The 15,676-nt window shown below is 35.0% G+C and overlaps 2 protein-coding genes across 4 annotated transcripts; one reads left to right on the top strand and one right to left on the bottom strand.

The window, feature by feature from the left end:
* Positions 1-1,783: 1,783 nt before the first annotated feature.
* Positions 1,784-5,925, bottom strand: LOC6564908 (G1/S-specific cyclin-D2). Of its 2 annotated transcripts, none has more exons than XM_032737951.1 (6): positions 5,787-5,925; positions 4,012-4,690; positions 3,500-3,721; positions 3,134-3,308; positions 2,487-2,632; positions 1,784-2,421 (listed from the first exon to the last, which is right to left on the bottom strand). In XM_032737951.1, the coding sequence occupies exons 2-6, from the start codon at positions 4,585-4,587 to the stop codon at positions 2,305-2,307; spliced, it is 1,236 nt and encodes a 411-aa protein (XP_032593842.1). In that variant the 5' UTR covers positions 4,588-4,690; positions 5,787-5,925; the 3' UTR covers positions 1,784-2,304. The 2 variants fall into 2 exon arrangements, with proteins under 2 accessions (XP_032593842.1, XP_001991239.2); XM_001991203.2 differs by lacking the exon at positions 5,787-5,925 and adding an exon at positions 5,599-5,716.
* A 1,418-nt stretch (positions 5,926-7,343) lies between these two features.
* LOC6564739 (ran-binding protein 16) lies at positions 7,344-15,437 on the top strand. 2 transcript variants are annotated; one of them, XR_004365251.2, is made up of 18 exons: positions 7,401-7,560; positions 7,786-8,181; positions 8,245-8,474; positions 10,095-10,194; positions 10,262-10,477; positions 10,535-10,681; positions 10,744-11,423; positions 11,482-11,774; positions 11,843-11,996; positions 12,062-12,467; positions 12,542-12,680; positions 12,736-12,813; positions 12,873-12,934; positions 13,288-13,427; positions 13,487-13,606; positions 14,225-14,295; positions 14,803-14,899; positions 14,971-15,030. XR_004365251.2 is itself a non-coding variant. In XM_032738092.1 (17 exons), the coding sequence occupies exons 1-17, from the start codon at positions 7,558-7,560 to the stop codon at positions 15,018-15,020; spliced, it is 3,285 nt and encodes a 1,094-aa protein (XP_032593983.1). In that variant the 5' UTR covers positions 7,344-7,557; the 3' UTR covers positions 15,021-15,437. The 2 variants fall into 2 exon arrangements, 1 of the variants encoding a protein (XP_032593983.1); XM_032738092.1 differs by lacking the exon at positions 14,803-14,899 and having other exon boundaries at positions 7,344-7,560; positions 14,971-15,437.
* The last annotated feature ends 239 nt before the right edge of the window (positions 15,438-15,676 follow it).

Below are 15,676 nucleotides of genomic sequence, written 5' to 3'. Positions count from 1 at the left end.
GTTTAAGAAAATAATTATTTGACCCTTTTTCCCATTTTTAATGGTTTCAGGGTGTAAAAAATACAACTAAATATAGGCGGTAAAATATTAGTTTCTCTGGAGCTATACCAAGTATAGGAAAAAGATCAAAATTGCTTATGCTAGTTTAATTAACCCATTAAAACAACATGTTTGATATTAGCGCAATTAATATAGCAAATATATACGCTCAGTAACCGCATTCTAAGCAGCAGTTTTTTTTCGAAACAAATTCCAATATGCAAATTATAATAAAACAACTAAACTAAATCGATATATCTAAATTTAAAATTAGTTATTTCTCCATCGACGAATTGGAATCGGATTACTATTTGACAATTCAGTGTCCTTTAGATAGGGGCTTTGAATTAAAGAAAATATATATTTTTTTGTCACAAAATGTATACAAGTAAAGACATGACCGATCCCATTAAACGCCGCAACGACGGCAGAGTTATCGCTTTTTACTTTTAAACTGTCATTGTAAAATGCGGATGTGGCTGCCCTTCTTCTGCAGGCACCACATTTGTTGGATTCAGATTTTGGATATTGAATGAATCAAACTTCTATTCGACCTATGGAGAAGTTTAACTTATGTAAGTTACGAAGACAAAGTTATTTACAATAAGTTCGATTGCAACTTCATTTAGTTGGTGTTAATGGGAATTCGACAAGGGAAGCTTGATTTAGAGAAGTTCGACTATACGTTGATGTAAGTAAACGATGTAAGTCAATGTACGGTCGAGCTTCTCGAATACCTCTAATTTCTCTAGCTTCCCCATATGCATATAGATATCAAGTTGTTTGACTGCATAAAATAATGTTACATATACTCGTAATTGTATTAAAATTTGTTTTAGATATGTAAAATGTAATCTTATCTAGAATTGCGTAAATATATATAATTATTCGACTATTTATTAAAATGTATAGCAAAACATACACACCAAATTGTCTTAACTGTGTCCCCATGTAGTAAGTTCCAAAGGGTCATGCTTTTATTGGAAGGGTCCCACTCAATGCACGCATACAGACTATAGGAACTAGAGATTTTGGAAACAAAAATACTTTAGTGCCTGCGACGACCAGCAATAATTGTAGTACTTGCATAACGGCTTACATTTGGGTGTGCGAAACTTTTAGTCGAGCTTTTTTGGGTAAAACATTCTTACTTGCTTCTCTCGCTTCCTTTGTCCAAGGCTTTCAAGGAGCCACATCTATTTTTTAATGCCTCCACAAAATGAAAATAGCTTTAATAATAGTTCGGCAATGCTACGTGTGGTAGATATATTTATTAAGGTACTACAAATTTACTGGCTATATATATATTTATATATATATATACATATGTAAGCTGATAATCATATTTTACTGCATTCAATATATTGTAAAGTAGATATATAAATGATTTCTTTCGCTTTACAATCAGTCTCTTTTTTTCTGGTTTTACCCTTTTTATATTCTGTTCATAAGGTGAATCAGTGTATTTTCTTGTTTTTTATTTTTCATAAATTCAATGTGCGCCCAATGTCTCTCCGATTCATGGATTACTGATGTCCTCCTTCAAATATCAATTAGAAACATTGCCGCCTGCTAATCGCAATGAAAGATATCTGTCTTGGTATTAAAGTCCGAGGAGTTTGGGAATCATTAACGGCATAATTGAGAAAGCTGCTTCGTATCAGTTTTTAGCTGTAATTACACTGGGTGGGAATAGAGCATTGATAAGCTCCTACTACTATCTGTTTAATTCACATTTTTCGGCTTAAAGTTTCCTATGTATTTCATTGCATACGATTTTTTTGCTGATTTATGTTTACATATGTATGTACAAAATAAAAATAATGCTAGAATACGTAATATGATTAAAAAATATGCGCCGTTTCGTTAGCCAAATTATAAAATTAAACGAACTCATAGAATAACAAATAATAATTTTAGACAAATGAGTTCCATGAAAATGCGACTAAAACAATAACTTAATAAGACTTCTGTTGCCATACTAGTGTATTTAGTATATTTTGGCGGTGTTCTTTATCTTAAGAGCTAATAAGCAGTTACGAGTTGAAGCTGGTCCAGTCGGCGGAATTCCATGACAGGCCAGAGTATAGAAAAACATATCTTAAATATTGGGGGTGTTGCGCATTTTCCAGACGTTGCCATAATTTAAGAGACTTTATTTCATGTAACTCCTTTTGCGATTGTGCCTGCATTTTGCACGTCTGAGAGAGGTTGGGCATAGCGGACACAATAGGTGATGGCGTTGGTGATACATGCTAGTTCATGCTAGTATCGACGATTATAATATCCATTTAATAATTCCGATTTCTCTCTCGGTTGTAGCTTGCGACTGTGCTCTTCAAATATAGCTTCCATTAATATCATGCACTGCTGCAGTTGATCCTATCGTTAAAGAAATAGTGTGAATTACAACATTGAATAGCTGTCTCGCTAAACGTTAACCAAACCTGCCCCACGCTTGTTAGATCCGTAAGAAGGCTCAAAAGAAAGTGTATATTATGTCCGGTACCCAAATGCCAATTAAGTCCACTTATTGATGCGGCAATGCTCGATGCCGCAATAGTGCTCGATGTATACTTAGAAAACCTATGTTCTGCAAAGTATGTTTAAGAATTGGTTATTAAAGATATACATACAATACACAATATAAATATGAAAAATACTTTATACTTAAGCTACAATTATAAGGTTTGTAATGATGAAGATGACAAACCACAAATGTACAATTTCCGCTGCAATGTGCTCGAGCCCATAACACAACTAAAATGATATTCAGCCTCCGACCAAATCGGACTGTTTTATAAAATCGCTACAGGTGACTAGTCTTAAAAGTGGACGTGACCAGCTATTTTGTTCGTCTCTTTAAAGACTCTTACACGTAATTTAGCTTAAAAATTATTTATCAAACCTGGAAGTTAAATTAATAAATAAATAAATAATAATACATTTAAATACAAAACAAAAACTTCAACTTCAACTATGACTTTTTAATGTTTATGTGACAAACTACATTGAAGGAGTATTAGGCTGTTCTGAGCACTTTTTGTTTTTCTTCTCTGAGATAGACGAATTAATGATGTGTACTTATCCTTACCTTTTGCCGCTAAAGATATGAATGCTTGAGCATGCTGGCGCACTTTATCGATGTTCAAGTCGGAAAAGTGTTTGCAGCTGATAGGCAGACGTATAATCAAAAGCTCCAGGAAATCTAATGGCGTCACCGATGAAAGATCCCATCCTAGACGGCTCAACACATAAAGCTCCCATTTCTGAAAGCGAAAAGATGGTGTTAACATATTTAAATCTAAAAATTTACAAATAATGCAAATCGAAAAGTGGAGACGTCGTAAAATTTAATTTATTGTTGCTACTATAAATTGAATTGCTACTATAATATAACACCTTAATTACAAAGAAAAACTTATTTGAATTTTTTTGCAAAAATTCTGAGATTACTTACTATTAAATCATCTTTATAAATGCTGTTATCCGTGTATAAGACCAGAAGCTCTGCCGATAGCGCGCGACAGCTGGGCTCACGTAGCTTGGAAGCAAGTAATAAGCAGGCGGCGGCTAATATTTGTAGGTGAGTTTTTCGCACAGATTTCGTTGACAGGAACCGATCCATATAGTTTAGTGCTAACAAGACGACTTCCTCTTGACATTTCTCTTCAGCACACACCTTAAACGATACAGATAATAGAACAATATGTAATTATTGCCAATCAAAAACCATTTCATGCAAAATGTGCAAATTGTTAATTTGAGGGACAGTTTTCCAAAACATCCACTATGGCAGTTTCGGACGACCAACATATTATTTGAATAAGGTGCTCTAATTGAGCCGAAATATTGCGTCTTCCTTGAGATTATTTTCTTGGCCACAGTAAATGTCAAGCCAGATGTTTTTTTTTTGAATATTGGGCGATAAATAAGTATACGGAACTCAGATGAGAACCATTTTTTACTCACCTCCATCATCCATTCCGCAACAATTTTGCGCATTGGCGGGGTAATATCCTTCTGTACAGTTTTGAAATATGTTTCGATAATGTGCTGATGCTTTTCTTCCGATTTTAACGCGTTTTCTAAACAGCGATCCGATTTGAAAATGGGATCTGTTACGACCATATGTGCATTTCCATACTCAAAATGTTTATCGGCTGTGGTTGCCCCTTCTGTTGGATTTGACGCTGCTGGTGCGCAAGGAGTCAGGTTGAAAGTGTGTCTACAGTGCTGTTGTGGTGATTGATAGTTGACTGGCTGGCTCTGCTGTATATGTTTTGTCGATTTTGTTGCACCAACCGGCGATGCAACTGAGGTAAATACATACACCACTTTATTCATTTTGCAAACAATAGGCCCGGTTACAGAGCATAGTATCTCACGGCTGCCGCCTCTAATATTTGCTGCCGTTGACGAGGGTGATGGCGAGCAGGGTAAGGTACTTCCTATGTAGTACGGATTTGTAATCGGCGTTTCCTTTTTATATCTAATTAACAAGTGTTTGGGATGCGTAGCTATGCTCTCCGTACACAGTAAATCCATATTTCATCCACGCAACCACTTTGTTTGTCAGGAAAAGAAATGCTTAAGACTTTTTTCATGCATATAATATATACATATTTGCAAAAGGTCTTGACTGGTTTTACTGAAAACAAATTTAGAAATTGAAAAAACAAAAAACAAAACAAAACATAAATGTGAAAACGTTGCCATTGAACAAAAGAGATTTGTGTATGGGACGTGACTCGACGTTTTTACTAATCTACCTTTGAAGTTTAGCAGTAAAAAGTGTAAACCTGACAAGCGAAATATCAGCTAACATTATATATATACTGGTATTCCAGTCTACCTATTGTAGCCTATTGAAATTTCAAATTTCAATGATGTCCATGCGGACGAGTATTTCTCAAAACCAAAAGTATATTTAAAAAAAAAGAGTTGATTTAGAATACATTTTTTTACAAATATTTTCTTGATCAGCATTACTAACAAGCCGTCGCCTACACCAATGTATAATATTGATTATTGAATATTAAATACCATTTATTTTGAAACGTACAAAAACATAAGAACATAACAAAAATTTAGATGTTGGATAATGGGAATGTTTCTTTGACATGGTTGGAATAGCCGTTCTTTCTTGTATTGTAATACATCTTGGAGCTCTCAAAACGGAATTTAAGTATTTGTAAAATCCACAACTTCTGCTACTGATTTTGTATTTAGAATGCATCAAAATGCAACATGTAGCGACATTTTTTCGGCATATATACACACACATATGTAGCTAACTTTTTTTATATAGATTCCAGCTAGCGCACGCAACTGCAGATCAAAATATGCATTTAAATAATTATTTTGGCGAAAGGGACTGTAGAGGACACCCGATCAGCGTTAAATAAAATAATCAATATAATGCTCTCCGCATTTTTAGGTTGCGTTCCAGAAGTTATGTGTGCACACGTGTTATGGTTTATTATATCTCAAATTTATTAATATGTATACATATAACACAAGTATATGTACATATGTAATTTGCATGTATTTATATACCGTAAATATGTGCATATATTTATTGTCGATTTTCGATGGTTTTTGTCGGTTATTTTTCCTTTCCGATTTTCTAACGTATGTCTGCCTCACATGTACGTATGATCGAACACATCTAATGTATATACTATGTATGTACATACATACATTTATAAATGCACATACAAAAAGGGATGTACATATATATTTACATGCATATATTTTATTTGAATACAAGCCTGCAGCAACACATATTGATGATACTTATTAAACTTATTTGTTATTTAAACGTAACACTATTATAAATCGTAGGCTAACGTAAAACATCTCTTACGAAAAATGAACTTCGGATAACCGGCGGGTACATACATACGTATATCTAAAAACAACACTCCGACTTCAAAAATGAGCAGATATTATCGATTATTGCTGTGTGCACAAAGTTGAGATGGTAACCAGCATTTTGGTTCAGCACGTTTCCATAAAATTCCTGATATTGCTTGTGGTTAACAGCATTTCATATCATTGAAGAATTCCATGTGTTTCACTTGTTTTCGCCTTAAATCGTTTAATTATTGTAACCGATTCTTTTAGATTTTTTTTATTACGGCAACCGTCAAAATATAATGCTGGATCCACACAAAATGATATCAAGCATCAATCATCAATTTTAATGATGCTCCAGTTATGCTGTGCCGAAAATTCAGCATCATAAATGCATGAGTAGGGGATGTTCTTTAATCATTTTGTTGCACCCACAATATTGTCAGTATTTTCCACTTGAACAGCAAAAATATTTGGCATTCACTGCGAAAGCGTACACAAAGAATTTAAATTACAATTAGAAAATGCCCGACAATCAAGATTAATAAAATAAAATATTACTTTCAAGACTATTTTATTTAATTACTTGTATTTTAAATTAACAGTATTTGAGGCAACAAGGAGACGTTTGAAACCAAAACGGCTTAAGTTGTTATGTAAAATGTATTCGTTTAATATATTTAATAAAACCGAAGAATGAATTTCTTAAAATATATGAATTATTATTTATTTGAATTGAGAAGTAGCCCAATGGTCTTTCCACAACTCGTCTGGCTGTGAGAATTGTTCTTTGCTCTATGCACACAGTTGCCAACTACCAACTAACAGATGCACCTGATGGTAATGTTGCCGATATAAGCAGAGTTTCACATCTTTGGAAAATTCCGATAAGTTCCCCGAGAAGTGAATCTGTGTGATTAGCGCATAATATTTGTACACCAATTGTCTTCGAATCCTGTGTACAGTGCTGCACTGAAAGTCAAACTTTTAGTGGTGGACCGGAATAAAATAAATTTACTGAGTGCAACAAAATCATTTTCAAACGTCTCCTGGTGATGCAAAAAATATGCTGCATTTTCGGCAGAGCAAAACTAAAGGGAACGTCATCATGATAATGCCACTGCTTGAATTCACATAACATAAAATAAAACTGCCTTCTGAAGTGTTCCATACATTACAATCGTTCCTCAGTGCATCGCGGCTAAACGATATATTGCTAGAACAAAAGCGAATATATATTGTTTATAAAAATACATGCATGAGAACAGAATATGCATGTGAAATACAGAACAGAATAAAATTAATAGAAAATTCATCGACTTTTGGTTAATAATTGGTAAAATGTCGCATCTGTGAAAGCAGTTAAAAGAGGGAGAACGGCTATTGTCAGTTTGAATTAAATCGGTGCGATGCGATAACGATATGCCGATAACATAAATCAACACAAATCATCTCAGTCTAAATAGCTTTGTTATGGCTTAGTGTAGTTTTCGATTGCATATGTATTTCTACTATTTCGGTATTTGTATTTATTCCATTACACTTGCCGTAGCTCGCTAAATACTCGGCTCTTTGAGCTCGGGCGCTAGAGCGCAACAAATACCAAGTAAAGAAATTTATTTTGTACCGGAAATCAAACGATAGGGCAAATAAAGTGCCATGGTAAATACTCACATACTATTGCTTTGACTATTTTCCAAGTATCCCGTCTCGCTTTTAACATGATAACTGGCAAATCTATTTCACCATGTTTGCATACATACATATGTCCATACTTGCAAATGCATATTTGTTTATTTGTTATTTTGCATGCATGTGAAAATGTATTTCCACGTACAATTATTTGTATGCATTTTTACACATATATTTCTATGCGGTTTTATATAGGAAATCCAACAACTGGAAATTCTGTGCAAGCAGTTGTATGAAGCAACAGATGCAAGCGTCCGTGCGGATGCGGAAAAGAGACTTATCACATTTGTCAATAGCCAGGACGCCCTTCCCAAGTGTCAGTTACTGCTGGACCGAGCTGATTCAAGCTACGCCCAGCTACTTGCCGCATCTACCCTCACAAAGCTGATACAGGGGATAACTCTTGGGCAGCGCATTGATATTCGCAGCTATGCTCTTAATTACTTGGCAACCATGCTTAATTTGCAGCACTTCGTAGTGCAGGCACTTGTTACGCTTCTTGCTAAAATCACAAAATACGGTTGGTTTGATTCATACAAGGGCGAACTTGTCTTTCAGAACTTACTTGAGGATGTCAAAAAATTCTTACAGGTAAGCAATGCAAGTGCTAAGCCAAAATGCTTAATGATATTTATCAATATTTTTCCTTCTTAGGGATCCGTTGAGCATTGCACTATTGGCGTACAAATCCTCTCACAGTTGGTGTCAGAAATGAATTCAATCGTGGAATTAGATGCACATTTATCGTTTTCAAAAAACCGAAAAATAGCTACATCTTACCGAGATCAGCAGCTGTATGATACTTTTTTACTATCTTGCTCTCTTTTGATAAATGCGCGCGACAATGCAAAGAACTTGAACTTTTTGGACGAGTCGCAACAAGCGTGAGTTGATCTTTATTAACGCATACTAGTTTTAAATCTTTACCAAAGCACTACTATATATGTAAATGTGAATGATACTCATACACAGTCTCCCATTATAGACTCTTTAGGGGTGTTTAAAGTTTCCTTGTTCAATGTCTAGTTTTTATTGCAAAATAGAGAGTTCGACTATGGATTGAATGACTATATCAGTGGATCTGCTCCTTTGATTGTTTGGGCCCAGAAATGAGCTTGAGGTCGGGGGTGTTTGCTTAAAAGATGCCCTTTGCAAGCAAAGAAGTATATAGACTGAGAGAAATCTTTGTGTAGGATGGCTTACCAGCTTTGGGAATAAAACTGATTGTTGACTGAAGCCAATGGGGATTTAATTTAGAACGTCTTTGAAGATTTACCGGCTGGTTAACAGCTGTTGAACTGTTGTAGTTGGGCTGGACTGACTTAAACCGCTTAAAACTGTTTATGGCCCATTTTATGATATATTTACAGAGAGTAGATTTAAGGGAGATGCTCTCTTCGAAAACGTTATTCTGATGGTTTGTAGATGCATACCGGGAAATTAGTGTCAGGGAGGAGAACTAGGGAATCTTCACTGGAGTGTCCATGAACTGTCTTTTGTTTATAGATAAGCAAGTGTGGGGGTCGCTCTGGATAAGATTCGCTGAATGGAGTGCTTCCTTGCGTCACTTGCACAATATTTATAATACAATTTTATATTGTTATATATATAAATATTTCACACCAACTTATGATAGACCGACTTGGGTCCAGGGTACTTCTTCGTCGACCTTCCTCAGCTGGAGCACTCTTGTTAAATAGGTATTTCCGAAAACCCTCTACAAGGATATAAAGAATCAATCGAAATCAATTACAAAAATTGATTATTAATTTGTCAACGGATTTTGTAAATTATTTTTTGCGTACTCTTTCTAACTACTGTTGTTTGAAACAAACCGTAAAAAAGCACTACAAATAATGAAATGGTTATTTGCTTCAGGCTGTGTTTTTGGCACCCAGACTCATTTTCTTTTGGTAATTAATAATCCCCATTATCAATTATATTGAGAAGAAGATAACTTTAAGTTAAGTATTGCTTTTGAATCCAGTATTTTATCACTAGAGTAGTGTGCAATTGGGCATTTTTCGTGTCGGAAAACGATTTCTCATCAGGTTTATCTAAACTAAAGCATCATAAAAAAACAAAAGCAAGCCACAAAATTACTTGCGTTCAATTGTTTATGCAGCCAGTTTTTAGTCGGTTTGACGCCCCAATGGTATTGAGAGAATCGAAATCCGTTGACTTCAATTAATAATTTTAAATGAATATATAATAATATACAGAGTTATAAGGTTATGTACATAGCGACTTTGATTGATTTTTCTTAGGGTAATAGTTATTAAATCATTGAACATTTCGTGTCCCGTTCAAAGCATGGCAGTTTATATATATATATATATTTATATGGTTTACTTAATGGGTCGACATTTGAGAATTAAATACTTATATTAAGAGTTTTGGGGCTTAATGTGCAAGTCAATCGTGTTTCATATAAAGTTTAATCTACACCACATAGTAAGTTGATTATTATTGTAAATTGAATATATTTTGTATTTCTGAGACAGGTTAATATCCCAAGTCTTGCGGCTAACGAAGAACTGTCTAAGCTTTGACTTTATTGGCAGCTCAACAGATGAGTCGGCCGATGATATGAATAATGTTCAGGTACGCTAGTCTTAATTAAATATGAAATTAAGAAACGATAACAACTCCACATACATTATACATACAGATACCAACAGCTTGGCGTCCTGCATTTCTTGACTCAAACACATTGAAATTATTTTTCGATTTATATCAAATTCTGCCGAATGGATTGGCGAGTTACTCATTGTCGTGCTTAGTACAAATGACATCTGTGCGTCGATCACTGTTCAGTAACTCTGAGCGAACAAAGTTCCTGACCAACTTAGTGGAAGGTGTGAAAAACATACTCACCAACTTGCATGTAAGTAACTGCTACATTTGAACACCACTGACATAATACAAATTTTATTTGACTTAGGGTCTTAGCGATCCAGATAATTACCATGAGTTCTGTCGTTTGCTAGCGCGCCTGAAGTCCAATTATCAACTGGGCGAACTCATAGCCGTTCCCTGTTACCCTGAAGCCATTGAACTAATAGCAAAGTTTACTGTGCAATCGTTACATGTGAGTATGGTATTGCTTATGTATTATTAAAAAAAAAAAAAATGAAAGTGATATTTTTGCAGATGTGGCTCTTTGCTCCAAATAGTGTGCATTATTTACTTACCCTTTGGCAGCGTATGGTTGCTTCAGTACCATATGTTAAATCACCGGATCCGCATTTACTTGGCACATATACACCTGAAGTGATAAAGGCGTATATCGAATCCCGCTTGGATGCAGTGCCTTTAATTGTTCGTGATAATATGGAGGATCCATTAGATGATCTTTGTATGGTTCAGCAGCAACTTGAACAGCTATCTGTAATCGAGCGTTGCGAGTACAACAAAACTTGCAACCTTCTGGTGCAGCATTTTGATCAAAAGGCGCGTGAGTACGAAAACCTCGTACAGACACTCAACGCAAACCCAATAGATGTAACTGTCCATGAGCTGCAATTGACTTGGTTGGTTTACATGATTGGATCGGCGATTGTGGGTCGACTTTCTGTAACAACCAGCGACGAACATGACAATATGGATGCAGAACTTGTAATTCGTGTACTGCAACTGATGAGTTTAACCGATTCACGCCTACCTCAGACCGGTTGTGAGAAGCTGGAATTGGCCATTTTGAGCTTTTTAGATCAGGTTCGAAAGATGCATAGCAGTGACCAGGCACAAAAGGCAACTGTCTATAAGCGCCTTAGTGAAGTTTTTGGTCTAAATGATGAGCAAATGCTGCTAAGTTTCATTAATCGTAAAATGTAAGTATTGTCATACATTGTATGGTTTCGACTGAGTGACGTCTTCTTATATTTGCAGTATAACCAACCTTAAGTTCTGGGGCCGTTCTGAGCAAATAATTACAAAAACTTTAATGTTACTATCCGACCTCTCTGTCCACTTCAATTCAGTGCGGAAATTGGCACGCTTAGAGGAAGTTCAGTTCATGTTAACACATCACACAAGCGAACATTTTCCTTTTCTTGGCACAAGCTCATCTCTAAACGAAATGCGTTGTCGCACCATGTTTTACACTTCGCTTAGTCGCTTATTAATGTTTGATTTGGGAGAGGATGAAGAGCGTTTCTACAATTTTTTGACACCACTAACAAGTAAGTTAGCTTACAAAAAACAAAAAAAAATGTATCAAAGTTGTATTCAAATTTTGGATATTCCATAGATCAGTTTGAATCACTTGGAAATGTGCTAATGGACACAAAGTGTTTTCCTAATGACGAAGTGAAGAAGACGATTATTGGCTTAGCTCGAGACTTGCGTGGGCTGGCATTACCCCTTAACGCTCGTCTTCAGTATACTATGCTTTTCGAATGGCTGTACGTATGAAACTAGAGCATTTGAATGTTGTTTTACTGTAATAATAATTTGTTATTGATTACAGTTACTACACTGATTATTTACCCATACTGCTTCGTGCGGTAGAACTGTGGGCTCACGAACCTGCCATTACTACGCCCGTGCTAAAGCTGTTTGCTGAGTTAGTGCATTGCCGTACACAGCGTTTAGCTGGCAACGTGTCTAGTCCAATGGGTATTTTGTTGTTTCGCGAGGCATCAAAACTGATTTGCATTTATGGCAATCGTATTCTGCATCTAGAGGTATCGGATGATCAACTATATCCAATGAAATTAAAGGGAATATCCATTTGCTTTCTGATATTGAAAAATGCACTTGGTGGAAACTATGTCAACTGTGGGGTCTTTAAACTATACGGTGATGATACATTACACAACGTTCTTGACATCATGGCCAAACTTATTCTTTCTATACGACAAAGTGATTTATTGGTAAGTTTGACAAGTAAAAAAATAAACACGAAACAAAAACAAAAATTAATCTTTTAAACATACAAAATAAACAGGAATACCCAAAATTGGCCTCGGCTTATTACAATTTATTAAACTGTCTATCTCAAGATCATGTTACATACCTTGTCGCTTTAGAGCCACGAGCGTTTGTCTACATTTTGGAAAGTCTGACAAAGGGCCTTGCCGCACTAGGTATTTATAATTGATTCATCAAATATATGCCGAGCTTAATTTATTTAAATTACAGATTCGGCAATTTACATCAGCTGTTGCACGATATTGGATAGTATTGTCTCATACATCTTTAAGCAGCTTCAATTAAAAGGTATACGTGAACACATATTGTCTTTTAATATTTTTTATAAGTCTCTTTCTTCGTAACAGTTTCAACATTCCCTAATAAGAAGCTGAGAAGTTTGACACGAGAGAATTCACAATTTCTGAAGGTTTGTTTTTAAATTATATGTGCCTCTACCCCTCTAGCATTACAAAGTTTCACGTCTATATAAAAAGCAATTAAAATCAAAGTTATTTCAAGTGATACTCCCTGTTATCAAATTGAGAAATGTGTGAAACAAAATTGTTAATCTGCCCTTCAAGGAAATCGGCATAAAAAAGGCGATAATCAGTATAATGTAATAATTTAACATATTGCTGGGCAGGGTATCCACCAGACTATATTTTATTAGGTGAAAAACTAAACTTTCATTAAAATTAAAACATACATTTAATAAAAAAAAAAATCAAGAATTCTCAATATATTTTGTCTGAAATCGTTTATTATATTTTCTGTTTATAGGTAGTGGAATTGAATTCCGAACTGCTACAGAACATGATGTCCTCTTTGTTAAATAATGTACTTGCTGAGGACTGTCGGAACCAATGGTCCATGTCCCGTCCGTTATTGGTACTTATACTTCTCTATGAAGACTATTATCGGTAAAGATATTCTATGTTTTAAAATATATAAACTCATGTGTAAAATTCTTTACATATAGATCACTAAAAGAAAGCATTATTCGTGGACAACCAGTTGAAAAACAGCAGACAATGGCTCAGTGGTTCGAAGATCTGATGCTAGGAATAGAACGGAATGTATCCAGTAAAAATAAGGAAAAGTAAGGATAAAGTATTGTACATATGACTTTTAATAATTTAAATACGTCTTACACACTACAAATTGCTTACACAAATCAATCTAATACCATACTTTTTATACAATTGCAGAGAGTATTAAATTTGATCCCTCAACTAAACACATTTTTAATATAAAAATATATTCTTGATCAGTACCAATTCGTCCGTCTGTTCGTCAGTATGCCAGCGTGACTTATTCTATTGGCTACCACAGAATCTTAATTTCAACTTCAACTATTATTTAAAAGTAATAGGTTTGCAAAGCAATCAAAAAGATTCGCGTGTCTCATTGATACTTGAACTTCATTTAATTACATGTATTCTAGGGCTAAATGTGTATTCAATTTTCAATCAGTATAAAGTGCGGCGCATTCGGTCTTGCTTTCAAGACCTGCTACGCAGGTGGGGCAGTATTCAAAGAAGCCAATACGAACAAGAATGAAAAACTGTTTTTTTGTGGGCATACCAGAGACCAAACTATATGAATAATTTAAGCTGGAGTTGTGTAAATAAACGAAACCGTTTCAATTTCTCGTTACACTGAAAATTGCGCAAACATTTATTAATTTTGTTTTTCTATATTTTCTTTGCACTATTAGGTTTACACAAAATCTTTCGACTTTTCGCCGTGATGTAGTGAACCTACCAAAGTCGACCACGTATTCAACAGGTATGCTTACAAAAATTAAATTAAATTAAAAACCCGAACTAGTCGAACTTTATTATTTTTCAATGTCACTAGCTCACCTAATGTAAGGTTTTAAACATTTTGTCTGAGACCGAGCTTGTATTTGGTAGTTTTGTCCAGGTATCCTCCGTTTTTTAAACTACTCCAAGGAGTCGATAAAAAGAGCCCAGTCCCCCAGTAACAGTTGCTAGACTACCTAGACTAAGTGGAGTCCTACAGGCGCAGTTTATCTCCTTGTCTAATCTCACTGGTACTCATTGAATCACCCGTTTACTTCTACCATTGCTCTTATTACATCTTGGCTAGAGTGATTTCGACTTGTGTGGTCCGTTGCCTTCCTGCAGAGAAGGTATTCTGTGTGGGGGTCTGTGGATATCCGCTACCGGAAAGTATGATAATGGTGGTTAGATAGTCTGCGAGCAATGTCAACGGAATTTATGTAGATAGTATCTTTAAATTATTAAAATGTTGCGTCGATTTTTTCCCAAGATCCTGATCAGTTTGGTTGCTAGCCAAAACTGCATCTGCATGAAACACATTGCACCAATTGGCATATTTCATTAAAAACTTGGGCCAATCAATCCGGGTAATATCTAGTTTTATATATACCATCAATGTGAACTGAAGTTTCAATTTCTCGTTTTTGATTATTTGCAGAAAATTCGTACCAGGTGTTTACGGAATCGAATTACTCCATATCGGTATAAATGTCGGAACATTTTACTTTCTTTTACTGGTGTTACCTGTCAACAAGCTGTCATAACACAATTTACGTTAGAATAATGTATTATATATTTCATATCTAAAAAGTTACAATGAATATATAATTATAAAACCAAATGATTTTTATTAAGACAAATAACACAGTTCAACTATTTTCTGTCCACTTTACATTTTGAAATTTGTAAACGGTACGTTTTTTAAAAAAAAGAAAGAAAAAAGAGACAAATTAGTTTTTTAGTATATTTTCAAAAGTAATAATCACATATTTATCAATACTATATCTATCTGAGCAAGATGAGTAAGCGTTAGCCAATTAATGTACCTGCAGCGTCTTCGCGTAAATAAAATGGTACCATTATTAATATGATTTAATAATAAATATCGTAAAATGTTTTTATACATAACATTTATTTTTTTTCACAGCAACTTATTTTGCACTTTTACAAAACAACATCAAATTTCCATAGCTCCAAAGTTATGGAGAAGATGCGTAGGCGTGAGCACTGAATTGGTATGCATTGATTAACAACTGGATAAACTCTAGGGACTCACTTGCAGGGGAATCCCAGTCATCAACTGGATTAGGCATAATGCAGCCACTGCATATTCAAATTAAGCGGCGAAGTTGCACAGGGCACAA

Source organism: Drosophila grimshawi, unplaced genomic scaffold, assembly GCF_018153295.1.
Source record: "Drosophila grimshawi isolate 15287-2541.00 unplaced genomic scaffold, ASM1815329v1 contig_848, whole genome shotgun sequence".
NCBI lineage: Eukaryota > Metazoa > Arthropoda > Insecta > Diptera > Drosophilidae > Drosophila > Drosophila grimshawi.
The sequence above is the reverse complement of the archived record's forward strand: the minus strand, read 5'-3'. Positions and strand labels throughout refer to the sequence as shown.